Source organism: Tympanuchus pallidicinctus, unplaced genomic scaffold (assembly GCF_026119805.1).
Source record: "Tympanuchus pallidicinctus isolate F22 unplaced genomic scaffold, pur_lepc_1.0 scaffold3, whole genome shotgun sequence".
NCBI lineage: Eukaryota > Metazoa > Chordata > Aves > Galliformes > Phasianidae > Tympanuchus > Tympanuchus pallidicinctus.
Window position 1 is genome coordinate 6756441 of NW_026294747.1, and position 25682 is coordinate 6782122.

Below are 25682 nucleotides of genomic sequence, written 5' to 3' on the forward strand. Positions count from 1 at the left end.
GGTCCCGAACAGCAGGTCCTGTGGCCACCGATGCCACCAGCAACAGGGAGTGGCCAACAGCACAGCAGCACATGTGCCCAGACTGTCCCTTTCACAGCAGGGAAACCGAGACATGAGGACACTGGGGAGGGGTCAAAAACGCTGCTTGGTCAGAGCTGGTCAGGAGCGCGCAGCTGATGGATGACCCCATCAGTTTCCCAATGGCATCCGCGTCCCCTGGCATGATGTCAACCTGCACTGGGGACAGCCACGCTCGCAAAACACTTACCTTGTTGGGTGGCCCCACAGGGCTGGTGCCCTGCAGCATCCTCCGGCTGGGTGCACCCCTGGGTGCTGTTGGGGAGCCCTGGCGTGGGGTCGGTGATGCCGTCTGTGCGGTGGTGGGCGTGGGGCCACGGCAGGGCCCGCCCCGGGAGCTTACCCAACCAGTCCCTTCACCGTTGTTTTGCATGTGTGCTCCAAACCCACTTGCCTCTCAGTCAAGTTTGTGCTTCTGGGGCTTGTGGCAGGGTTTTGGCTCTTCATGGCTCTGCATGATGCCACACTGACCCACCTCCTGGATCTGCTGCCAATGGAGATCCCACCTTCATGATGCTCTGGAAAGCACCTTTGGTCCCTACTCCATGGCCTTTGGCCAAAGTGTCCATTCCAACATATTCCATTGGATCCCCTGTTCTGCCACAGGGAACCATACAAGAAGGGCTCCAAAAGGAAAAGAGGGAGTGGAGGCAGAGATGGGAGGCACAGCCGTTGGGGCAGGAGGTTCCCACACCCTGGAGGCTCCCAGGGAGCGTGTCTGTATGTGTGGGATTGAACAGGATCCCTTTGAAGACCAGATAAGCTGAGAGGAGCATTCCAAACAAGCTAAACCAGTTCCAGGGCCATCACTACCAACAGCACCACAGCCAGCACTGGCCGATCCCTTTGCCCACCACCATTTCTTCGCTCAGCCATATAGGGATGTGCTGAGCCACCCGCTTAGTGCTGCGGTTCAACTCTGTCTCCCCCCACCCCGTGAGACCCAACAAGCCCCAGCGTGACATTCCCTCCAGGGCAGGGAGAGTTGCTTGGCAAATGCCTCTCTCTATTGCTCCTTGAAGAAGTGGAGACCTCCAACACTGGAAGAGGCTCTATATCATAGAAAATTAGAAAGCATTAAGGCTGGAAAAGACCTCTAAAGCTCATTAAGTCCAACCACAAACCCATCACCACCATGCCAGCTCAATGCTAAGTGTGCTTTGGTGCTGATGGCTTCATTGGGAGTTCCAACGGCAGTTCAGCCCTCTCTAGTGGCTGGCAAAGTTGTGCCTAAGGAGAAGTGGCTTTGGGGATCAAGCCATCCACCCTGCCCAAGACTTCTCCACCCCCAGGCCACCTCCTGGTGTAGCGGGCAAAGCCCTCACCCACAACAAAGTACTTAAAAAAAAAGCTCAAAAATACAGGGAGCTGGGCAATGAGAGAACTACATGAGTGGCACAGGGGAGAAAATCCCCCTGCAGAGACTGACAGAGACTGGGCAAACTTGGAGGGGGGCTCTGGGGACACTTGCTGGTATACTCTCAGGGCTGGTAGTGCCCAGCATTGCCATACCACAGGGTGGTTTTAGCCAATGCTCCTGCAATGGGGCGAGACCCAAGTGTGGGGTGGAGGCTCCCCAAGTTCCCTGCAAGCCTGAGCGTGCACTGGGGCATCAAAGGTACATGGCTGCATCCTCCTCCCCTTCCCTGCATGCTGCCAGCCCTCCTGGGACTGCAGCCACAAGGCAGAAGGTGACACTGTGAGAAGGAAATCCCAGTCAAGACGTTGATTTTAATTTTTAAGAATTAAAAAACAAAAACAAAACAACAGAACAACAACAACACCCCCCCTCCCTCCCCCTCCCAAATAAAAGAAAAACAGAAAAAGAAAACAGACAGAACTTCCTGAAAACAGCTTCCTACCTCATAATTTCACAGAAATTAGCTTGGAAACATCATTTGCTCTCCCCAGTCCTGTACCTGCTTTGGGCTCTGCCCTTTCCCCCCCCCCCTCCCCCCACCAGCCCACCCTGCTGATGGGGGCCAGGAAGGGGCTCTGCCCCTTGTCCACTTCACCCAAAGCAGCCAGGGCAGAGTTTTCTCCCATCCCAGGTGACCACCTGGCTCTGGGGGTGCCACAGAGAAGATAGGCAGCCCTGAGCAGATACCCCCACCACCCCAAGGGTACCTGCTCCAGCAGCCCCCCAGCAAGGGCTCTGCCCTCCAGCCTGGCACTGGGCACTGTGCAGGGGATGCAGAGCTAGTGCTGGCTGCAAGCTCAGGTACCACTTTAATCCCTTCAGCATCACCAGCAAGACGTGGCCCCCAGCCTTGAGGCTTTGCTCTCTCAACAGCAGGACGCCCACTGCCTGGCGCTAATGAGTTAATAAATTCATTTCTGACTAAGAAATTAGACCCTTAAGAAAAAATCCACCTTCCCGCTTTCACCCACCCTCCCTCCCCATATCCACCCCAAAGTAACCATGGTTCATTTGGAGACCCCGGTGGCAATAGTGCCCTCCGTGCTGGACCAGAGGGTTGGGGACACATGGGCACCAGCGGCGGCCAATCTCTGGCTGTGGTCTGTTAGCTGTGGGCTGGGCTCAGGGTGTTAGTCCTTGGGCGACTTCTTGCTGTGAGCGTTCCACATACCGCGCTTGGAGTGGTAATAGTGGTAGAAGTTCCTGAGACGCAAGCGCTCCACCTCCAGCCCGCTTTGAAGGACCCTGCAGTCAGACACATGGACAGCTGCTCAGGGAAATGAGGGGATGGACACAGCCAAATCTCTGCCCGTGGATGGGGGTTCCCATCACACAGGTGGGGGTACAGGGGTCCTGGTGCCTCCAGCCTCACCTGTCCAGGAGCTCCCAGTCCTCTCCGCCCCAGCGGTCCCTGAACTCCTCCGTGTTCATCCCTCCAACGCGGTCAAAGTCTGACTTGTAGATGCCAAAGAGACCAAAGCCATTCACCTCCCAGTAACCTGGAGGGAGGAGCAGTGAGATCCCCATCCCACCATACCATCACCCTTGGTGCTCCCAGGAAGCCACATCCATGCTCTCACCTCATCCCAATCTCTCCCCCAGTTCTCCCTTCCTGCCACAGCTCTGTCTTCATCATTGCCACCTCCTACTGGGGTCCACAGAGTAACACTTCAAGTTCTGGAGAACCCTTGGGCTCAAATCTCACCCCACCAAAGCAGAACAAACCCACCCAATCCTGGCTGTAAACCAAACCCAGCATCACAGCAACACTCAGGTGCACAGGTGATATCTCCCATCTCGAAGGTGGCACAAGGAAGGGGATCGCTCACCATTGGGCTCCCGTGGGGAGCTGCCACAGCTCAGCCTCATGACGATGGGCGCATAGGCCAGCTTCCCTTCCACACAGTGCTTCCGGATGCTGTCCAGGATGTTGGAGGGAAAGTGGATGTGCAGGTCGCACAGGAACACGATGCTGTGCCCATCCTGAGGGTTGGGACAGACACAAGTGGGAGGCTCGCAGCCAAGCCACACCGGGAGCTCCAGAAGCCCCAAGTGGAGCAGTGTGTCCTCACCTCAACCATGTCCACACCAGCCTGCAGCCCTGCTGAGCGTTCAAAGTTCCCCGTGCGCCGTAGGTACTGGTAGCTGAGGGGAGAGTGCAGGGCAGTTAGCTTTGGTGATGGGAAGGGACCTTCTCAAAGGGACAAACACTATTTAACACCTTTTGTTGGTGGCATGGACAGCAAGATTGAGGGCACTCTCCGCAAGTCTGTGGATGACACCAAACCATGCAGGGACAGACATGGAGGAGGGAAAGAATGGCATCCAGAGGGACCTCAACAGGCCTGGAGAGATGGGCCTGTGTGAATCTCATGAAGTTCAACAGGACCAAGTGCAAGGTAATGCACCTGGATCAGAGAAAACCCAAAGAGAAAGTCAGGGAACCGGGAGAACAGAAAGCTCTGGGGAGAACAAATAGCAGCCTTCCAGTAGCTAAGGGGGCTTACAGGAAAGCTGTTGTGGTCTCTATCAGGGAGTGTGATAATGGGAGAAAAGATAACAGTTTTAAACTGAAAGAGAGGAGATTAAGGTTAGACAGTAGGAAGAAATACTTTACTCAGAAAGTGGTGAGAGACTGGCACAGGCTGCCCAGAGAAGCTGTGGATGCCCCTTCCCCAAAGGTGTACAAAGCCAGGTTGGATGGGACTTTGGAAAACCTGGTCTAGTGAAAGATGCCAGCCCATAACAGGGGGTTGGAATTAGATGGACTGTAAGGTCCCCCCCAACCCTAATACTCCATGAAGATAGGGGCCACTTCTAGCCAATGGTTGCGACAGGACCACCAGGATGGTCTGCCCATCTATGAGACCACCAGCACAGGACTACAGTGGGATGTGGAGAGGATGCAGGGATCCTTGGGATAGGTTACCGAGGCAGCTGGGCATCCTGCAGGGCTTTCTCAACATCCATGTCGTCGCTGTCAAAGTCCACCAGGATGACGTTGAAGTTGGCATCCTTTGTAATGTCATACAGGCTGACCATGTCTGAGATGAACTGCTGGACCCAGCGCGCCTGGTTCTTCACTGCCGGGCACAGCCACAAACATCCTTCAGACCTTAGGATCCCCACACTAGAGGTCCCAAAAAAACCCCCAAACCAGCAATCGGTCACATTACACCAGATAACCTCAACACTGCTATGGGTCTGGCCTCCCGAGAGCCCTGATAGCTCTTGTCTTAGGGAAAGGCACTTGGCAGTACCCCAGCCATGGGCATGTCCCTCAACCCCAATGCCTGACACAGACTGCTTCAAGCCACAGCCATGCCCTCCTGGCTGCCTGCACTCCTTGAATCTGCCAGGAGGATGCAAAATCCCACCAGAGAATGCTGTGGGCAGCAAGAGACGTGCCAGAGAGATGCATCCTGCTGTCACCTACCAGGTACCACGAAGTGCACCATGATGTCCTGCTTCCAGCTCAGCTGCAGAGGCCGACACAGAATGGGCTTCTCATAGAGGATGCTCCAGGTGCTTGGCTGGGTCTCGGTGGCCCCCACGGCTGGTCCCTCAGGGTTGGCTTCAGCACTGTCATCCTGCTTGCCTTGGTGCAAGAGGACATAGACATACTCAGAGAGCCGAACTGTCCGCTGGCCCCGTTCTGCTAACTCCAGCTCCAGCAGGTAGCGGTTGCCACGAGCTGTGTCCCGGCGCTTTTCCACATTGATGATCCTCAAAAGGGTGTAAATGCTGTGGAGGAAGGAGAAACAGGTGAAACAGCCAAAATACAGATTGAGTGGGCCAGCTGTGAGATGGGTTGGACACTGCCTAGCATGCTGCACTCAAGAGGATGGCAAGCAATGATTTATACTCAGGCTGGCAGCCTGTAACAAGCAAGGTCCCCTAAGGAAGGATATTGGCCTCCGTGCCATTCTGTATCTTCATAAATGATCTGAACAATGGGATTGATAGTACCCTCACCAAGTTAGAACAGGATGGCAAGGTGTACATGAAGTTTAACAGAGACAAGTGCCCACTCCTTTACCTGGAAAGGTATAATCAAAGAGCCCAGCGCAGGCTGGAGAGGGTCACAGAATCACAGAATGGCCAGGGTTGGAAGGGACCTCAAGGATCATGAATCTCCAACCTCCTTGTCACATGCAGGGCCACAATGCTAGACCAGGGTGCCCAGGGCCCCATCCAATCTGGCCTTGAACACCTTTCGGAATGGGGCATTCACAGCCCCTCTGGGCAGCCTGTTCCAGCACCTCACCACTCTCTCTGTAAAGAACTTCCCTGACATCCAACCTAAATCTTCCCTCCCTCAACTTAAAACCATTTCCCCTCGTCCTGCAGTTATCTACCCTTTCAACGAGTTGAAACTCCTTGAGGGTCCAAGGGAGAGCCAAAAAAAATGGCCAGAGGGCTCAAGAACCTGTCGTATGAGGAAAGTCTGACGGAGTTGGACTTTTTCCCAAGAGAGAAGAAAAGGCTCAGGAAGGGCTCATCACTGTATCACAGCTCTTAAAGAGCAGCTAGAAAGAGGACAGAGGCTGTCTCTTCACTAAGAGCCAGACAGTGAAGACAAGGGGCAACAAGTACAGACTATAGCATGAGAGGTTTTGTCCTGGTAAAAGACAAATTTTTTACAGTGAGAAAACAGCACTCACTGGAACCATCTCCCCAGGGACATGGCAGCATCTCCATCACTGGAGGTTTTCAAGGTGTGGTAGGACAGGGTGCTAGGTAATTTCCTTCCCCCGAGGTTGAGCCTGATGATCTTTGGAGGTCCCTTCCAACATGGGCTGCTTTACCACTCTAACCCAATGTCCAGCCCACCTGGTCCCAAAAAGCCAAATGGGGCCAGGACACATCCTATCCTCCCCACTTCCCACCCACACCGTGCTGCCTCCCTACCCCCCATTCTTCTCGTTGAGCTTCTCCATGTACTGGGCCACCACATCGACCACCTCACTCTCACTCAGCTGCAGGTTGCCCGAGACGTTGCAGCGCAAGTCATTCCAGTCGGAGCGCAGGAGCTCAAAGTCCACCGAACTGACACTGAACGTCCTCTGCCAGTTGATGGAGTCCTCCAGCCAGCTCTGCGGCAGCTCCCCTGTCTCATAACTGTAGTCGGACACCTCCTCTTCCTCCTCTTCCTCCTGGCCCTTTCCCTCCTGCTGGGATGTTGTTATCTCTGATGTCTTCAGAAAGGATGTCACCCGTGTCCCCTGTGAGCGAGTCACCTCTGAGGAGTTGTAATCGGTGGTGACTGCCGTCCTGCCTGGGGCAGTGGTCACATCCTCGTGGGTCTCCTTGCTGAAGATCCCTTCAGCCCCCAGTTCTTCCTGCTTGCTCACCAGCCGCCACCTCCTGTCACCTGCCTGGCTGGTCTTCCTCCTGGCTGACTCTCTCTCTTTGGAAATGTTGCTCAAGAGCCAAGGGGTCCGGTGGCCAGGGGCAGTTCGAAGCTTGCTGGGAGTGATGGAATGCTTCTGAGGGGTCCTGGAACGAAGCTGCACTTTCTTCAGAAGCTTTGGGTAAAGGAAGATGTTGGGGAAGGCGGGCTCCTGGGCTGGGGCTTTGCGTTTGCCTGGCTGCAGCCTGGTCACATACACCTTCTCCTGGGCTTTCTTAGGTTTTCTGTCCTCCTTGGATACTACAGACTTGCTGGGAGCTGATGTTTTGGCTTTGCCACCAAAGATGGGAACAGAGAGGTGAGACTGGAGGCTGAGCACCCCAGCACGCTTGGAGGACACCAGGAGCCCCAGCTCATCCTCCTCACTGGGCTCCTGGGGTAACCATCGAAGCATCCTTCCACGGACTCTCTCCTGCCCAGGTCCTGTGTCCCCATTGCCATGGGTGCCCACAGGAGTAGCTGTGGGGCTGGGAGTGGCAGGGGGCATGCTCCACCTTCCCATGCCCACCTCGTCCCGCACCCGACTCCGCTTGCGGCGGAAGCTGTAGTAGTCCAGGTAGTCTCCATAATCTCTGGTGACTGGCAGAATCTCCTTCCTTTGGGTTTCAGGTACCAGCTCGAGGTTCTTCCTGGCTTTGGGAGGTGGGTCTGTGGCCTCAGGGCTGTCCACTGTATCCTCATCCTCCTCATCATCTTCGAGGAAATCTAGGGAACAAAGACAGAAGTAAGTTTCTCAAGGGTCCCTGCTCTCTGCAGCACTTGGGATGACTTAGGACAAGCAGGCAAAGCTTGTCTCCTTAAGGGGATCAACGAGAAAACTGAGTGAGGGAGTCCCTGAGTGAGGGAGACTGAGAGCTGACAGGCACTGAGTGATGCTCAGCAGGGACGGGGGCTAAAGACTCCGGTAATTAAGCCCTCCAAACCTTGGCTAATTAACCCCTCCAAGCACATCTTTGGAGACACACTGATGCATTCCATCTCCCATCAGCTGCACTGGTGGGTTGGGATGCCAGGTCCTCAGCTCCATGCTGAGAAACTTAGAGATGCTTGAGAGCTGCCAGTGGGCAGGCATGACTCACTGTCTGGGTTCAGGAAGAGAAATGCTCGCTGACGTGGGTCCTCCTCCTCCTCATCCATCTTCATGTACTTATAAAAACCGAACCTGTGAAACAGAGATGAAAGATGAGGTCCCAGAGATAAGAGAGGGGTGCACAAGGAAAAGGTGCTTACGAGCAGGCATGTGCATACTGCCATGCACATACACAAACGTGTGTGCAGGGGAACATCCTGGGATGGAAGCTGGGGTCATAGAATCAATAAGGTTGGAAAACACCTCTAAGGTCATCTAGTCTAACTGCCAGCCCATCACCATCATGCCCACTAACCATGTCCTCAGGTGCTACATCTACCCTCTTCTTGAACAAATCCCTGGGAGACAGGGAGGGACTGGGAGACAGCCTGGAGGTGGCCCTTTGCTGTGGACAGGGCTTGGGGATGCACGCCAACACTTACTTCTCCAGGTAGAGCGGGGACTCCCTGTAGAAGCACTTGTTCTCCGTCTCCATGTGAGTGAGGCGCGTGAAGTCATTGGGGTACACAAACGAGAGGTAGACCTGGGGAGCCAAGCACTCCACCATCACCAGTGCACCCAGCTGGCTTCATCCCAGCACCCCAAAGGCATCACACAGTGCTCATCCCAAACCCATTTGGGTCAAGAGGGGAAGGCTCAGCTCAAGCCTCCACCAAAAGACACTTTCTCCTGGTTTTTAACCATGTTGAAACATCACAGGCAAACCAAGACCTACTATTGGAGCAAGAGCTTTGGCAAGTTCCCCTCCCAGGCATCACAGAGAGACACTTACAAATTGCAGGCCCTGGTAGCGGGCGATGGGGAAGTCCTTCACCACGTAGGTGGGGCTGTAGGCACAGGGCACCAGCACATTCTCCACACGGGACGGCTCTATTGCAGGGGCTGAGGAGAGGCAGGCATGGCTCAGCCCAACCTGTGCTCATCCCACGTTACAGTTTGTAGCCCAAACCATCCTAAATTGCCCCCAGAAGAGATGGCCTTCACCCCAGAGATGGGCAGAAGGTAGGGAGGAGCTCTGGAGCATCCAGGTCCTGCCTTCTTCATTGAATCACAGAGTGGTTTGGGTTGGAAGGGGCCAAAGAAAGTCGCAGAGCAGTGGGAAGTCCCAACCACTTACTGAGGAAGAAGGTATCCCTGGGGTCAGACTTGAGCATGTCAGCCCCATGCTCATCCCATTGTGCCTCCCAGAGGTAGCTCCCACTGTGGCTGGCCAGAGACTGCGGGATGTGCTCCACATGGTTCATCTTCAAAGTCGATTCATCTGAGGGAGGAGAGGATGATGGCTGAACCCCTTGGTACACCACAGGACTCACCCTCTGGATGAGGGAAGCCCTGGGGACCCTCCAAGAGGCTGTGGGGGAGGATCCTAGTTGAATCCCACCACTCAGCATCAGTTCCTGTAACCCCCTGACTCAGCAGGGATAGCCACCTGGGACAAAAGGGATGCACCCCCAAAAGGAGGCATGTGCGCAAACACATGATCTGTGTCCCCAGATTGTGTCCCACACAGGGAACAGCATGTCCCATAGGCCCCCAGCTCCTGGGAAGGCAAACCCAGCCCCTCCGGCCCACCTGCAGGCTTGCAGACCCTGTGACTAATGAGACAAATGATTACTGCTATCAACTAATGACACATAGGAAAAGGGTACAGGCAATCTCAGCCAGGATCGCCAGCTACCATTACAGCACTGCTCACTACAAACACAAGAGGTGGAAACACTCAGAGGCTTTGGCTCCCAGGGACACAGGGATTATGCCTTGGATTAAGCCTTCCCCTTCGAGCCTCAAGTAAATACAACATGACTTTGGTTCCTGCCCTTCTCCCATTTAAGGATTCGGGTGTCCTTGGCTATTCACCAGCCCCCAGAGTGCCACTAAGGGAGGCAGGTCACCATGCCCTGGTCACCTTGGTCCCAGGTGGGGCTGCCTGTTCCCAGTATTCAAAGACACTGCAGGGAAGCAGGCAGATCCCAAGTGCAGTACCCAAAATGCTCCTTTGCGCAATAGGCACATGCTGGAGCACGGGGAGACATGGGACACGTTGCATTGCATCCTCAGCAGCCAAATAAGGAAAACGCTGGAGCAAGGGAAGGGGCAGAGCTTTAAAACCCACTGGATAGGCACTCAAAAGTGGTTTGGCTTCACCCTGGGAAACGCTGCTGGGCTCCAAGGGAGCTGGCAAGTGGGAGAACATCAGTGCTGATGGATTGCAGCTGGGGGAGAATTTATCTGCACCTCATCCACCTCCTGCCCATCCACCCCTCTTCTCCCCATTGATTCCTGCGTGTTGCTTCAGTGACACCTTCCAGGGCGTGTTTGATGACCAGTCCTTATGCGCACTGAGCGCCAGGGCAGGGCCCATCCATCATATTCTTTCTTGCTGCCAGACTGATGAAGGGGTAGGAAACAGAAGATCTATAGATTTAATTAAATCCCATGCCATCCATTCCCACCTCCATGACAGCTCCTCATAACTCAAGGCCAAGGAGCTGAGCTGCTTGCCAAAGGAGCCAAGCCTTGTTAGCAAGGAAGAAGCTGGAGAGCAGCAGCCACAGGAGCTGCATTTCTGTGGCACACCACTTACTCATCCCATTTTCAGGAGGGCTGCAGCATCACCCCTACCTGCTGCAGCCTCATTCCTCCTATCCAGCAGAAGCCCTGGGGGGTTCAGACCCATCTTCCCTTGCATCTGGTTTCAACCATTTTGAGCCCAGGTGAGTGCAGCACGGTAGTTTGCTGGCTGCCAGCACCTGAGATGGTCCTTACCTGTGTACAGAGAAATGTAGGAAGAATCAATCACTTCGAACTTCAAGCTAGGGAGGAAAACTCGCCACTAGGAAAGAAGGAGATGGAGGATCAGTGGGAGGACGAGTCCTTCTCCACCCTCAGCTCCCAGAAACTATCCTCAACCCAACATCACAGCAGTGGAATGAGATGGAGGGCTGACCCTATCCCAGCACAGGTCCAGACCTATCTCGTTCCTTAAACTGTAGTGCTCTGGGCTTGTTCTCTGCCATGGCTGGAGAAGGGAAGACATCCAGAAGTGAGGCTACACTCTGGCTGCCACATATCTCAGACCTATGTAGCTCTTCTGGACCAGGCAGCAACTTCTTCCCAACCAGCATTCATTACCAGGGCAGCACAAACATAGGATCAAGACCCTGACCCACAGCTGCCATTCACTGACCCCTAAACCACCTCCTCCTTCCCCTGCCTCTCTCCAGTGCTGCAAACCACTCAGACCTGTGTTGGCAAAAGCAGGAATGGGAACAGACTGAAGCAACCCCCTGCAGATCTCTGCTGCTGCTTTTAGACCTCCTTCAGCTGATTTGGAGCACATTAACAACAACAAATAAGCATTGACTTCAGAGGGTCTTCACAGCTGCCTGCACTGATTTGACTGCCATTTAAAAGCACGCCCCAAATGGATGTGAGCCTTTGTACAGACAAGCCCTTACATACCCAGGGCAAGGGAAGCATTAGGGTCCTTTGTTGTCTCTCTACAAGCACCTGAGAAGCTTCCCTCCCTCCAGCAAGAAAACATTTCCCCCTCTGGTTTATTTTTCACATTAGAAATTCAGATCTTATCAGCACTGCATGCACCCAGACAGAGCACTCCTGAGTGCTGGGGAGGAGAAACACAAGAAAGAGGAGCTGTCAGCCTCTGAGATGCTTTGCTAGCACAAGTCTGACTCCAGTGATTAATGAGTGTTTGGGAGAAAAGAAACCTTTGCGAAAGAGCCAACATCTTCCCCTCCCAAAAAAAAAAAAAACCAAAAACCTCTCCTCTCCTGAGAACAGCAGGGCTGTGCAGCCAGGTGGGCAAGTTCAGATCTGAAATTGCTGGTATCTACAAAGGAGAGGTGGGGAAAGAAAAAAGGGACCTAAGGCAGTAGGGTGGACTAACAGCTCTTCAGGGCAGCAGTCAGTATCCCAGATGGTACCTGTTTGTTCCCATCTTATCCACGATCTGGGCTCCTCTAAAAAGGGACCTTACCTTCCTGGCCAGCCCAATTCTCCATGAACATGGCAAAGGGAGAAAAAAAAAAAAAGAAAAAAAAGAAAAAAAAAAAAGGGAGGATGGGACTAGCCATGGAGAGCTGCTGATCAGAAACAAGCCTGGAAGCAGCACAGGGGGACATTTACTCACGCCCACTTCCACATGGTCCGAGCCTCGGTCGTCTTGCTTGTGGAGCAGCTCAAAGTAGTAGCGTCTGGACGACATAAGGCTGCACAAGAGGGAGAGAGGCTGGGTAAGACACATTGCTGCTACTGCTGCCAGGGCAATGGGGTGGAGTCCCTGGACCCTCAGTGTCAGGGGAGTCATCTCTGGAAACCATCTCTGTCCTGCTCATGTGTGGCTAAAACTTCTTGGGGTAAGGAGAAAGGCAGGATGAGAGGGATATCTGTAACTAGTTCTACTGTTTTAACAGAAAAAAAGGAACCCTAGTCCCTAACTCACGGCATCCAACACGTTTAAGGCATCGACTAGTGTTGGGTGTTTTGGGAAGGGGCTTGGCGGGATCAGTGTGGAACTTACCGTAGAGGCTTGGAGACCTGTGAGCTGAATTTGGTGAACTCCCCTGGAGCTGTCCACTCGGTACCCAGCTGGAGAAAGGAAAAATGAACGTCTAAAAGCTGCCAGCTAAGCAGGCACAAGCCCAAACCCTGCCAGACAGACGGAAAGAAGCTCTCCTCTGCTTCCACTGGGCACCATTCCATGGGCAGAAAGGCTCATCAGGCAGGACAGAAGGCTCCACCCCAGGTTTTCCTTGTCCCCCCCTCTGCTGGCACTCTTGGCACCGGAGCTTGTCACCAGACACAAGCAGCAAGATTCCAAAAGCATAGAAGTGTGAATCAAGACAGTAAGTTTTCCAGCTCCACAGGAAAATCCAACAGCATACATTAAACCTCCCACCTTGGGACAGGAGCATCCCCAGTGCAGGGAAGTCTAGAGGGTGAATGTGCATACCTTGCCCACAAAGGCAGCCAGCCGTGAGTTGGATGGGCTCTCATCAGAACTGAGCCAGAACTCCGAATTGTCATCTGATGCCACAGAAAACTGGAAATCTCCTGAGGACAGCAGAGGATATACAGCAGAATATACAGCAGTGCTGGTGTCCTGGGCTGGCTGGATGAAGGTAACAGTGTTTCCTTGTGGCACAAGGAAACGGAGGGATGGATGGACCTGGTAACATGGTGCCATGGACCCCATGTTCTGCTCTGTTCTGGATAGGACTAGTGCTTCAGCTTCATTGAAAACAACGGAAGAGGATCTCTGCTCCAGAGAGACCCTCCTGCCTGGGAGCCAGGGACTGTCCAACACTCCTTCTGCCCTCACATGGCCCAAGAAAGGGGAGAGGGCAGCTTTCCCACACCACTGCAAGGGGAGAAAAGGCCCAAGATCTCCACTCACCATCCTTGAAAGGGTGAATGTAGCCAAAAATCCTTAGCCCGTAGTTCTTCCACTTGGGTGACACCGCCAGCTTCTTCACTGTGGTGCGGGTCTGGGGATGCAAAAGTACAAACAGTTAATACCTTGTGCCAACATTATCCACCTCTCATTCTCCTGGGGCTTTGTACCCCTAAAACCAGAGGGGTCATAGAGGTCCCATCGCTACCCAGATCTCTCCATCTCTGCCTTTAAGCCTGGCTGGCTCTTAAGGCAATTGCATGCCCCAAAGGGAACCCAAAAACCTGCATGCCAGAGAGAGGGATGAGTGGGCCCTCCCTCCAACCCACCACCATCGGGTCTGGTACTCACATGTGGAAAGAGTGGAAAATGGAGGTTCTTCCTTAGGTGCCTCACAGCTCCTCCACACCAGTCCTCAAAAACATGCAGGTTCGCTTTCCCCTTGTACTGCAGAATGAGGGGAAGAAGGGAGAGATGTGCGAGTCACCTCCCAAGGACAGCATTAGGGCAAACGCTATGCTCACATCACCAAAACCCAGTGGATAATCTTCCTCACAATGCTGCGAGGGCACCCTTTTGGTTCTCAAGCAGGCTCACGCAAGGACTGTTCCCCTTCTGGATACAACAGCAAAAGCCCAGCCCCACCATCACCCATCCCGTTGGAACCAGGAGGAAGACGCCACGTGATTCTTCCCCACCCCTCAAAACCATGACGTACCTTCTCATCCCAGGGCAGAACCTGCTTGGTCAGGTTGAGTTTGGGGCGCCTGGTGGCTCGTGAGCCTCTGGAAAAGCGTCCGTCCAAATCCTGTCCATCATTCTGCCAAGGAAGCAGGAGATGGGAGATGAGAGGCGTGGGGCAGCAGGGCCACAGCCAGCACACTGCTCAGATGTGCTTGCAGGACACTTCCTCATGCCTAAATACCTCATTTGAGATGCCAAGCATTTCCAAAGCAAGGGGAAAGCTTTCCAGGCTGAACGCAAAGGAAAGTGGGGCACCTCGCTACAGAAGAATGTTGGCAAGGCATTCCAGAGAGCAGGGCTTCAGAATGTTCCACCTCAACTTGTTTCCCATTCTCTGCCGAAAGCACTCCTGCTCCAAAACAGCATGCTTGCTGTTCATCCTAAATGCCAGTCTGGCAGGCTATAGGAAAGGGACTATTTTGAGCTGCATTTCCAAAAGAGCAGGAGCTTGGGCAATAATGTGATCTGTACTTCTGCCTCCAGGCAGAGGCAGCAGGGTGCCTCCCCACTCTCCCTCTTCCTTTAAAGGGGATTAGATTAATCCGATCACTTGTGTCTCATAATTTAGAGGGATTTGGGAAGCAGTCACCTGCCTCCAGCTTGCTGAAGAGGGAGAGTCAGGCTCTTCTGGAGAACCATGGCACAAAGCACAGCCCATTACAATGTGCAGTGCAAAGGAAATAATTAGCAAACTTTTCCTAAATGATGTCACTAGTGTTCTGGAGGATGGGAGTGATGCTCTTTGGAGGCATTGTCTGGGTGGAGGCGTAATTGTGTTCACTGGGAAAGCAAGGGTGCAATTACAGCCTCGCTATAACATTCCAGCATCAGGGCCAGAGTATCCTACAAGCAGGTGGGGACACCGCAACAATAAAAGATGACAAACAAAGGACCAGCAGTGCCAATAGCAAGATCTGCAGCAATGCCCAGCTGGGGCTCAGAGCACACCAGGAATAAAGCTTCTTATCTCAGTTTTTGGTCTGCAGTTGTTTGCTCTGGATTCAGGGGCTCTCCACTATAAGATAGATGTTGACAAATGGGACTGAGTCAAGAGGAGGCTCCTAAGATGGAGCAGAGGACATGGGAAAGGGTGGCTTCGCCCAGCAAAGCAGGACCTTACTGCCATGCATAACTAAGTAATGGATGCAGATGGTGGCAGACTTCTCAGACAGGGCAAGAGGCAGCAGACATGAGTCACAACGCTGAAAGTTTCAACTGGGTGTCAGGGAATTCAATTTTCACCATCAGGGCTGTTGAAGAGAACCAAAAAGATTGTCCACCCTTGGATCCACTCAAGGCTTGGAGTGCCCTGCTCTACTCAGTCACATGTTTGTAGGGAACACGGATCAGGAACCTTGACAGATGCCATCCCACCTTGTTCCCACCACGGCTCTCTCATTCCCACCTGCTCCTCCTCGTGGCTCTCACTGGAGTCCTCGGCCTTCCTCTGCCGTGCCACTGCCTGGGCTACTGCCGGCCGCCTGCCAGGGTCTGTCACCTCCCCCAGCCGCTCCCCATCTGCAATGCAAACACAGGAACTGCTGAGTGAAACCACGGCTGCCTCCTCAAGCCTCACCACCACCAGATGCTCCTGAGCCTTTCCTGAGGCTGCAGCAGAGGAGGACGTGGATAGCCCTGGCTGCAATTCCCTTCGTTATATTCGTACTAAGCAGCTTGCAGCGGCTCATCAGCATTGCTTTTAATTACTCTTCTCACAACAGCCCTTTTACGTCAGATAGGATAAGCTCCTATGGGACCTCAGCTCCCCATCCAGCTGTCAGGACGGCGCTGAACAAAAATTAGACCAAGCACTGTAACATCACAGAATATCCCAAGGGGGAAGTGACCCATCATGACCATCAAGTCCAACTCCTGGCTCCACATATGGCAACCAAGAGTCAAACTATCTAAGAGCACTGCTTTCTTGAGCTCTGGCAGTTCAGGGCCATCCCACTGCCCTAGGCAGCCTCTTCCATGCCCACCACAACCTCAAAAGCAGAATGGGATGTGGCAGCTCCCCAAAGGGGACTCTATGCCAAACCCATAGCCCAGTAGGAACCCAGAGGCAGAGTTGGGTTCCTATGGACAGCAGGAACAGTAAGGCAGGGGTCAATGAGACTCTCCCATGTTCTTCATCATCTCACTTGACAGTTCTGGGGAGCTCCTGCCTTCCCCAGGACAGGCCTGGGGAGCCTCCATACCCAGCAGCCTCCTGATGTACGTGCACTGATGCCATTAGCATTCGAGCGGCCGCACAGCCCGCATCTCCTTGGAGATGGCAGCACAAATCCCATCCTCAGCGCGGCTGCAGAGCGGGAACAGGAAATTAAGCTCTAAAGCCCCCTTATTCTGCTCTCAGCCATTATTCAGCCCTGGCAGCTCCAGCTTTCTGCTGGCAGCTCCCTGCCTCCCTCCCATATCTTCAGACCCACATCGTTCCTCCCACAGCCCCGTCTCAGCCTTGACGGGGATGGAGAGTGTTGCAGGAAGGAATGGGACTGGATCCAGCTTGAGACCCCCATCGGCAAGAAGGAAGCAGAGCAGCAGCTGTTCCTACATCCTCCAGCCCACCCTGGAGACAACCATGTCAGCCAGAAGAGCCCTCCATGGGGACACCACAGCAAGAGATGTTCTTGCCAATGCTTTCACCTGTACCCCTTCTCTGCCATTACGCATCTCCTCAGCAGGGATGGGGTGTGTTCGGAGAAGTGGCTGCAAGCCAGGAGGAGAAAAAAAGCACCAGCAAAGCCACAGAAGAAGGTTTCCGCAGCAGTGTTTGTTCTTCTGCAATTCAAATACTGGATAGGAAAGTCAAGGGCAGTCTTAGCCCAAAAAAACAAATGCTAATCAGCCCGGCTGCAACTGAAAATAAACACCCCTTCCTTGAGAAAGGGAGGAAAAGGCCAGCATCACTACCAGCAAGCAGCAAGTTGAGAATGAACCCTTCTCATCTCACCCTCCAGCCCCAGAGCCCTTTCTCCCCTCCCCAAGTCCCGCTGCTTTCCAAAGCCAATGCCGCTGGAAGCCCAGCCCAACAGCAGGGACAAAAGGCGCTGCGGAGCGGTATTGTTTGGCTCCTGGTCCTGCAGCGAGGCAGCAGCAATAATAAAAGGCTCCTGCCTGCGAGACGCTGTCTGGGGAGGAGCATCCCCTCTCCTTTCCCTTCCCCAAAGAGTGCCAAACACCTGGGTGCTGCCAAAAATGCAGCCCAGCACCAAATTTCTGAGCACCCCAACCAGGTGGGGTTCAGGGCAAATAATATGGATATAAAATACTGAGTTTGCACTCAAGCCCCTGAAATCTTGTGCTAGAAGCAGAATGCAGTTCCTAAATGCCTACTGGGTGATGGGGTTTGGTTCCGCAGTCTCCAGGCCTCCAACCAAACTGAGGGATTAGGGGGTTGGTTGCACCCCAGAAGTCATTAGCACTCAGGGTGAAGGATGCTGCAGCCACCCCATGAGTGACCCACATCCAGAGCAAGGCAAATGGGAACAGGCAGATGTAGCCTAGTACTCCTGACTGACAGATCTCCCCACAGGGGAGCATCTGCTCTTATCGTCCCAATCCTGCAGCAAAAACACCCTGCAGAAAGGGAGATGCCAAAGCAAGACATGTCTTCCTCAACTCAGTCACCATCAGCCCCTTCTCTATCCATCCTCAAAACATCAGTACATTGGGCTGTGCTGATTACCAAAATCATCAAGGTGCCTTCAGGGCTGGATCTTTCCAGGCTGATCCTCTTGGTCAATAGGTTCTCTGGGAAGCAGCAGCTCAACCCATATGGGAAAGATGGGGGACATGAAAAAGAAACCAGCCAAAGATGCCAACACCAAGCCCTGTGGTCTAACCATGCTGGTCCTCCAAAGCACCCCGTTTCCACCAGTCTTGGGTGTTTTGATCCTTTGCTTTTAATTTAAATTTAGCATCCAATCCAGCAGAGCCTCTCATAAGGAGGTGATGAGGGGAACATATGCACCCCCCCACAACCCCCGCCCCACACCTCCCTTCATGTCGCAGTCATCGGTCAGCAGCCAGCTCCCATCAATCTCCTTGTCCAGCCCAAATCCCTTCCGTTCTGCCATTGCCAAGGCAACAGGCGCTGAAAAAGGGGCAGCTGAGCTCCTGGCCACAGTATCTTTGATGGCTCAAAGAGGACTGAGTGCCACCACGCAGCTGGAGACATGGTGACTTCCCTCAGGGACAAGCCCAGGGGTGAGCATCACCCATCGCGGAGATGGGATTGCTGAAACCCACCAGTCATAAACACAAGCTCTCAGCCCCTCCAGACATCATAATGGGGGAAGCAAACGGATAAATGAAGTGTAATGCATTCATTCAATTATCCAGCCTTGCTGCCATTCCAGCCCCACTGCTTGGACCTGTGCTGCCACGTTTCCCAGCTCCGTGCCACTTTGTTCCCCAGCTCCATAGCCCTGAGACAGCCCTGGCTGCCCAAGGACAGGGCTCGCTTGTCTGCCTGCCTCCTCCTCCCCTCCCAGCAGCTCTTGGCAGGGTGGGAGTGCTCACAAAGAGCTGATTCAAGGCAATAGGGACGAGGGCTCTCTCAGAGAGAGGCTGAAGGGGAAACCGAGCAGCCCATGGATGGCACCACTGCCCCTCTGCATGGGCCACCAAAGCTTTTCAAAGGGTTCTTGTCTAATCCTCTCCCCTACCTGCACCTCTAAAGAAAGGAATAAATGCACCCAGTGTTGCAGCACATCAGTCCGTAAGATGTGCTAGGGGTGCCATTTGTAGTCCCAAAGCCATCAGGGGAGGGATGGGCATGGTGCTCCCAGCACCCTGGAGGAAGTCCCAGAGGAAGATATTGAGGTGTTGGCAACTCCCCCTGCACAGCTCCCCAAAGGAGCTGTGGGTTCCCCATCCCTGGAGATGCTCGAGGTTGGATGGGGCACTGGGCAACCTGGTCAACAGGAGGTGGCCCACCCATGGAGAGGGGTTGGAACTGGATGGGATTGAAGATCCTTTCCAATCCAACCACAATGCAATTTATTATCTCGGTGCCCTACAAGCCAGCGCTGCGCCCCTGCTCACATTACTTTGGAGAGCCCACTGTGTCACTCTGCCTGTCAGCAGCACCAAGAGATATTCCCCAAGGCACACACCAGCATCTCACCCTTGCAGGTGCCACCAAAGCTCTCCCCAAACCTACATCCCAGCCCATCCATCAGCACTGGCAACAGCCACATGTGTTCAGTCACTGCTCCAGGTGACAGGGCCAGCCAGCACTCTGCTAAGAGCCATTTTACATCATTGCTATCATTTTTTTCCTCCCGTTCTTCCTCCTTTTTCTTTCTTTTTTTTCCCTTCCCACCTGGCATGAAAGGATTTCCACCCCATTGACTCAGCACAGTTTCCAGCTGGGAGAACACCATAATGGCCTCATTATTTCAGACGAGGAACCTGCATGTTAAATTAGGCAGAGAAGGGTAATTATCTACTTGTAGAAGATAAGGGAAGGGGGAGCATTTTATCAGGGACAGAATGCCAGCATGCTTCCCAGCCGAGTCACTGACCGCACTCCCCACGTGAGCAGCATCCAGGCCACAAGGACACCATAGGGACACATATACCCAAAAACACCCCAAATACCCTCAAGCGCACACCTTTTGGCCTGGCCCCCCACCTTACTTCCTGTCAGGAACTCACACCCGGTGCTTTCTGGAGGCTGAAGACACATCAGCTCAGTGCTGCTCTATTTAATGAGTAATTAATCTTTCTGAGCATCCTCTGGTAGCTGACGCAAGGCAGGCAGCATCCTTCACAGCAGGGCATGAGGTCTTGGACACCCTTTGTGTTCTCTTGCACAGACAGCCTCCATCCACCTCTCACTGTAGACAACGTCACCCCATCCCTACGGGACTTGGGACCAGGACACATAGCCACGTCTCCGAGTATCTTTTATACCACTGAATGGAGAGATCCCAAACTCTGGAGCACAGTCCTCACCCAGCACATCCTCCCTCCAAGCACAATTTCCCTCTCTGCTCCCCAAAAACAAAGGCTTCCCAATGATCTTCAGTGAAGAACACAAGCAGAGCTCCTCGGACTGAATCCCATTCCCCATATCCCTCCTTGGCACCAGCCCCATGGCACCCGCTGCACCACGAGGCCCAAAATCTGCAGGCTCACACTGCTGTGCCGACTTCAGGTTCCGCACTCACGAGATGTGGCCGGCTCCCAGATCGCCCTCACTCCCTTCAAAGCCACCCAATTCAACCGCCAACCCCTCTTTCATCCTTCCCATCAGGGTGTGGACCGATGAGAAATGGCTTCTAACCCCCAAGCCCAACGCGCAGCCCGCCCCACGCCCCGAGGTGACCCCACCGAGGGATGGAGCGAGCTCCGAGGGTGATCCCGAACTCCAGGGGAGGGGGGCTTACCTCTGCCGTAGGTGAAGGGCAGGCGGAGGGCGCGGCCCTGGCGCACCAGGCTGATGTGCAGGTACGTGAACCACGCGGCAGAGGTGAGTAGCGCCAGCAGCAGCAGCAGCTTCAGCTGCTTGCGGATCTTCTTCACCGGGAGCCGCGGCATCACCGCCTGCCGCCGCCGCCGCCGCGGCCCGCCGCCGGCCTAGCCCCGGCCCATCGGGCCCCCCTCCCCCGGCCGCCCGCCGCTACGGGCCGGCAGCGGGGGGGCGGCGGCGGCAGCTCGCGGCTGCCTGGTGCATCGCCGCCGCCCCGTCGCGCCGGCAGCGGACACGGCCGGGCGGCGAATGAATGGAACGGCAGCGGCGGGAGCGGAGGGAGGGGGCGCGGCGCCGCCCGGGCCGAGCGACGGGGGCGTCGACCAATAGCCACCCGCCGGGACGAGCTTCGACCAATAGGAGTGCTGTGGGGGCGGGACCGGAGGGGGCTCCGCGCGTCGCCACGCCAACGGGCCGGTAGCCGCGGGCCGGGCCATAGGGGCGGCGGGGGGATCGGCCTCGGCGCGGTCCCTGCTGTGTGTGGGAGCGGCGGTGTGAGGCGGTGGGAGGGACGGAGCTGTCTGTGGCCGAGGGCGGCGGCGGGTCGGGTGACACGAGGGGCGCGGACCGGCTTGTAGCCCATCGCCCCCCGGCGCGGGTTTGGTACATCCCTGCGTGCCGCGCAGAGGGGCTGCGGGGCCCGGCCGGGGAGCGGGGAGCGGCCGCGGTGCGAGCTGGGATCCGTTCCTTTTCTCTCTCCATCCTCTTCCTATCTCATCTCCATTCCCTTCCCAGCCCCGTCCCATCCCAATTCTATCACCATCCTCGTTTCTACCCCCGTCCTGTACCAATGCCAACCCATCTTATCTCCAGATTTTCCCTTCCCTATCTCATTGCCAACCTAATCTCTATTTCATCCCATCCCAATCCCCATCCCTTCCCCATCACATCTCCATTCCCATCCCACAGCTCAGCCAGGCTGAGACCTCCCACAACTCACTGCACCCCTGCTGCCCAGCCTTTTCAGAGCAAGTGAAATTTTTTCTCGTCCTCGCTGCAATGCGGGACTGGAAACGAAAACAGGAAGAATTCAGCGATGAGAGGGAAAAAAAAAAAAAAAAAAAAGAAAAAGACAACTGCAGCTGGGGAAACTAGAGGGCACCCGTGCTCCAGGATTCACGTCCCCGTGCTCACAGGCGGGTGCAGAAGGTTAATTGCCTCATAATTAGGTGCAATTTAGATAACTATGCAGCGCAGCTCGTATAGCTGTTCCACCGGCTGTGGAATCTAACTGGACATTAGGGGAATTCATGTTGTTGTGCCCAGGGAGCAGCACCCTACGGCCTCCCCCCAGCACATCCCCAGAGCTGGATGTAGGGCTGAGCTTTGGCCTCCAGTGCCTTTTGGGACAGCCTTAGGAGAGAGCATGAGGAACATGGGGGGGAAAGGAGTCCCAACACCATGGTGTGAGGGCCATGATGTGGGTTTTCTCCATCAAGTGCCTAGAGAAAACCATAGGGGTTGGGCTCCCAGTCCATGGACTCCCATGGGCTGCCGTGTGGTGGGGACATGATGTAGGGTTTCCACCAAACATTGAGCCCAACTTCAGGGCTCCCAGTACTACATGATGGAGTCAAAAGGACAGAATGTAGAGTTCTTCCACCAAGCACCCAGGCTTGATCACAGCGATGGGAGCCCTATTGCCTCTTGACAGGAACACAATTTAGGATTTCTCCATCAACCGTCCGTCAACTTCAGGGGCAGGGATCCCAGTGCCCTATGGTGGAGATGTGATATAGGGTTTCTTCACCAAACATCCAGGCTCACCACTAGCCACGGGAATCCCATTGACACACGCTGGGGACACGGTTAAGGCTTTACCTCTCTGACGCCCCTACCTCACTACTTCTCTACCAGCCCCGCACCCCACAGCCCGACCTGTGGACGCCGGGTAGGGGACACCTTCGGGGCTGGCGCCTGGCGTTCGCAGGGGGCGGGCGGCCCTTTTTTCCCTCCCCCTCGCTCAGCCCTCCTCATCACCGGGCTGCAAGGAAACGAAACTAGCTCTCTCCATCCTCCCCTCCGGGCGCCGCCCCCGAGCCTCATAGCCCCCGAGCCCCAGCATGGAGCGGGTCCGCACTCCGGGTCCGGCGATTCCACCGTACGAGCCCCTGATGGACGGGCTGGACATGGAGGGGAAGACCCGCAGCACAGTCGTGACGGTGGAGAGCCCCCAGGTGCCTCCTCCCCGCGACCACTTGGCCTGGTCGCTGTGCACCACGCTGTATGCCAACGTCTGCTGCCTCGGCTTCCTGGCGCTCGTCTTCTCCGTGAAGGTTGGGGAATGGGAAAGGGGGGGGACGGGGGATGGGGAAGTGGTGGCATCTGGAGAGGAATGGGGGGGAAGGGCGGGGGACGGTCATGGAGGATTCCCGTGGGGCTCACAGAGCTCCCCGATCCCAAACAGAACCGTGGAGCACCAAAAGTCCCAGCCGTGGGTGCTCCGTGGACCCTACAGAGCCCCGGGCCTCAAAAAGATCCATGGAGCCCCCAGATCTCTGCTGCCAGGTTGCCCCGTGGACCCCAGAAAGACCCAGGGACCCTTGAACAGACTCATGGTGCCCTCAAAACCTCCAATCTCAGGGTACCACGTGGACCCCACAGATCTCCAAAAGCCCCTACTGGGAGGTACCCTATGAACTCCGTCGAGCCCCTGACCCTGGTGAAACCCATACATCTCCCAAGAAACCCTGACTCTGGGGTGTCTCATGGAACCCACAGGCCCATCATCACCAGAGGGAGCCCCATGCCAGGGAACCTCTCCTACCCAGCCCCATTGACTCTCCTGTTGGTCTCCCCAGTCCAGAGATCGCAAAGTCCTGGGTGACTACAGCGGGGCGCTGAGTTATGGTTCCACTGCCAAGTACCTGAACATCACGGCCCATCTGATCAACATCTTCCTCATCATCCTCGTCATCGCCCTGGTTGCCAGCGGCACCATTGTGGTGGCCAACATCGTCAACCACCACCAGCAACACCCCGAATTCATTGGACCCACTTAGTCACTTAGTCCATGTGCAGAGCTTCGCTTGGGGCTATGCTTTCCTTGCTTCTTCCAACCCCCTCTCCAGTCACCGTATGAAAAAGCTCCTCAAGACTCGCTTTGCTCTGGCGGGAACCGACAAAAACTGGCTGTAGGAATGGGAGCTCCCAGACTTTGCTGCTTGCCACCTCACTCTGCCTTTTTGCTATTGCTCTGAGTGCCTGTAAAAGCCCTTAGGGAAGCACCTCATCAGTTTGGAAAGAAAGGAAAAAAAAAAAAGCACAATAAAGGTATCTTTCACTTTTGTCTCATGGCTCTTCTTTTTTAGAGGATGGGGGTGGGAGTAGGAGAGCCTCCATAGCGATGCTATTGAACAATTGTCCCCTTTGTCACCCTCTGGAGCATGACAGGGATTACAGAATGGTTAAGGTTGGAAAAGACTTCAAAGATCATCTCATTCAACCATCAACCCATCACCACCATGCTCACTAACCATGTCCCTAAGCTCCAAGATGTGACAGGACCCAGCTGGGTGAATCCAGTTCACAGGTTTGGACAAAGTGGACCACAGCAATGACAAGGGAATAGGGGTGAAGCATCCCCTACCCTATCTCTGGTAGTATGCATGAGTGGGCTTCATTTGGAGATGAGGAAACTGTGGGTGGGATGACCCTGTTCCAAACTCCAGTGATGCTGTGCTTCCCTGAAATGCTTTGAAGGGAAAGTGAGATGACGATACCTCTTCCCTCCTCCCTGGAGCTTTTCAATATCACAACACCACTCCCATCCCAGCTTTGGGGTAAGGCAGAAATCACGCCTACAGCTCCAGCCACGTCCAAAATGACCCTGGAAAGGCCCCAAGACCCGACCAATACTCCCGGACAGAGCTGACCTGGCGGGGGTTCAGCTATGTGCTTGGCCTGGCTTCCTGCTCCCCAGCTCTGTAAGGGCTGGGGCCCCACAGAGCTGGATGGAGAAAGCCTTTTTCTTTATTTCCCCTCGAAGAACAATGACTCCTGCCAAGAAGCTGCGCTCATGAGCAGGACGTCCTCCTTGCAAAACACAACAGCCATTTGTTGCAGGATCCCTGGCAGCCTCGGCTGGGTGAATCATTGATTCCTACTCTTCTTCCCGTAAAAGCAAACAGACATGTGCTGGATTGTGCCCTCCCTGAGCACTCGTCTCCTCTCACTCCATCCCCACTGGCCCCACCAGGATTTATCTGAAATCCCCCCCAAAATCATTTTTTAAAATGCATCTCCCTGATCAGTTGTCACATGCAAAACCCAGTACATTCCACAGCCAAAAATGTGACATCCTGTCATCCCAACATCCCCTGGGGAGCACATCCCCAGCCCCAATGGGCACCATAGGGATTTTCCATGCATGGACTCTCCCTGGGGCTGGGCACCAGCAGGCAGATGGGGGCACAAGGGGGATGCATGGGCAGAGCAGGGGTGCTCGAAGGACACGGGGGGCAAATCGTTCCTCCTCCTGCAGGAATTGCTCCAGGCTGCTGGCAGGTGGCCAACGAGCCTTGAACTCCCTGCCCTAACGGCAAAGGCAAGAAGGGAGCAGGCAGCAGGCTCAGCTCCCCGCATAACCCACCCCAGAAGACTTCCAGCAGACCCCAACCTCACTTTGCAGACTCTTTCCCCCCTTGCAAGGAAAGCCACCCCTGCACCTTTGTTTCTCACCCAAACCCTCTGCTGCTCAGCCCCTTAACTCTGCCCACACCCCCAGGACTTTGTCGCCTCAATGTATTCCCATCCCATCATTTGTTTGGATGCAAAAGCAAATAGAGGAAAATGCACAGAGGGGTGGTGATGCCAGCAGGTTGTTCACACCAAGCTCATTAAGATAAGACAGCAATCAACCCCACTTACAGCGAGAAGGACACCTGCAGCTTTTTGGGGGCACAGCTGTGGGTTGCTGCTGGAGTTTGAGCACAAAGCCAGCTCCGCAATCCCCTCCTCTATTCGCACCCTTTCCCCTCCCTTCCAGCCTCTCCACTTAATTACCACTGTGACCTAATGAACCTCATTAACTTGAGAGCA

The 25682-nt window shown here is 54.7% G+C and overlaps 2 protein-coding genes across 2 annotated transcripts; one reads left to right on the forward strand and one right to left on the reverse strand.

The window, feature by feature from the left end:
- Positions 1-1789: 1789 nt before the first annotated feature.
- B4GALNT4 (beta-1,4-N-acetyl-galactosaminyltransferase 4) lies at positions 1790-20745 on the reverse strand. The gene is made up of 20 exons (XM_052695158.1): positions 20560-20745; positions 15564-15676; positions 14133-14234; positions 13766-13861; positions 13418-13508; positions 12974-13074; positions 12542-12609; positions 12152-12230; positions 10768-10834; positions 9119-9262; positions 8774-8883; positions 8424-8524; positions 7991-8073; positions 6410-7616; positions 4935-5242; positions 4428-4581; positions 3571-3643; positions 3328-3481; positions 2871-2997; positions 1790-2743 (listed from the first exon to the last, which is right to left on the reverse strand). Exons 1-20 carry the CDS (start codon positions 20708-20710, stop codon positions 2629-2631), a joined length of 3444 nt encoding a protein of 1147 aa, XP_052551118.1. The 5' UTR covers positions 20711-20745; the 3' UTR covers positions 1790-2628.
- Positions 20746-22608: 1863 nt separating this feature from the next.
- LOC128085944 (dispanin subfamily A member 2b-like) lies at positions 22609-23931 on the forward strand. The gene is made up of 2 exons (XM_052693972.1): positions 22609-22918; positions 23444-23931. Exons 1-2 carry the CDS (start codon positions 22706-22708, stop codon positions 23642-23644), a joined length of 414 nt encoding a protein of 137 aa, XP_052549932.1. The 5' UTR covers positions 22609-22705; the 3' UTR covers positions 23645-23931.
- The last annotated feature ends 1751 nt before the right edge of the window (positions 23932-25682 follow it).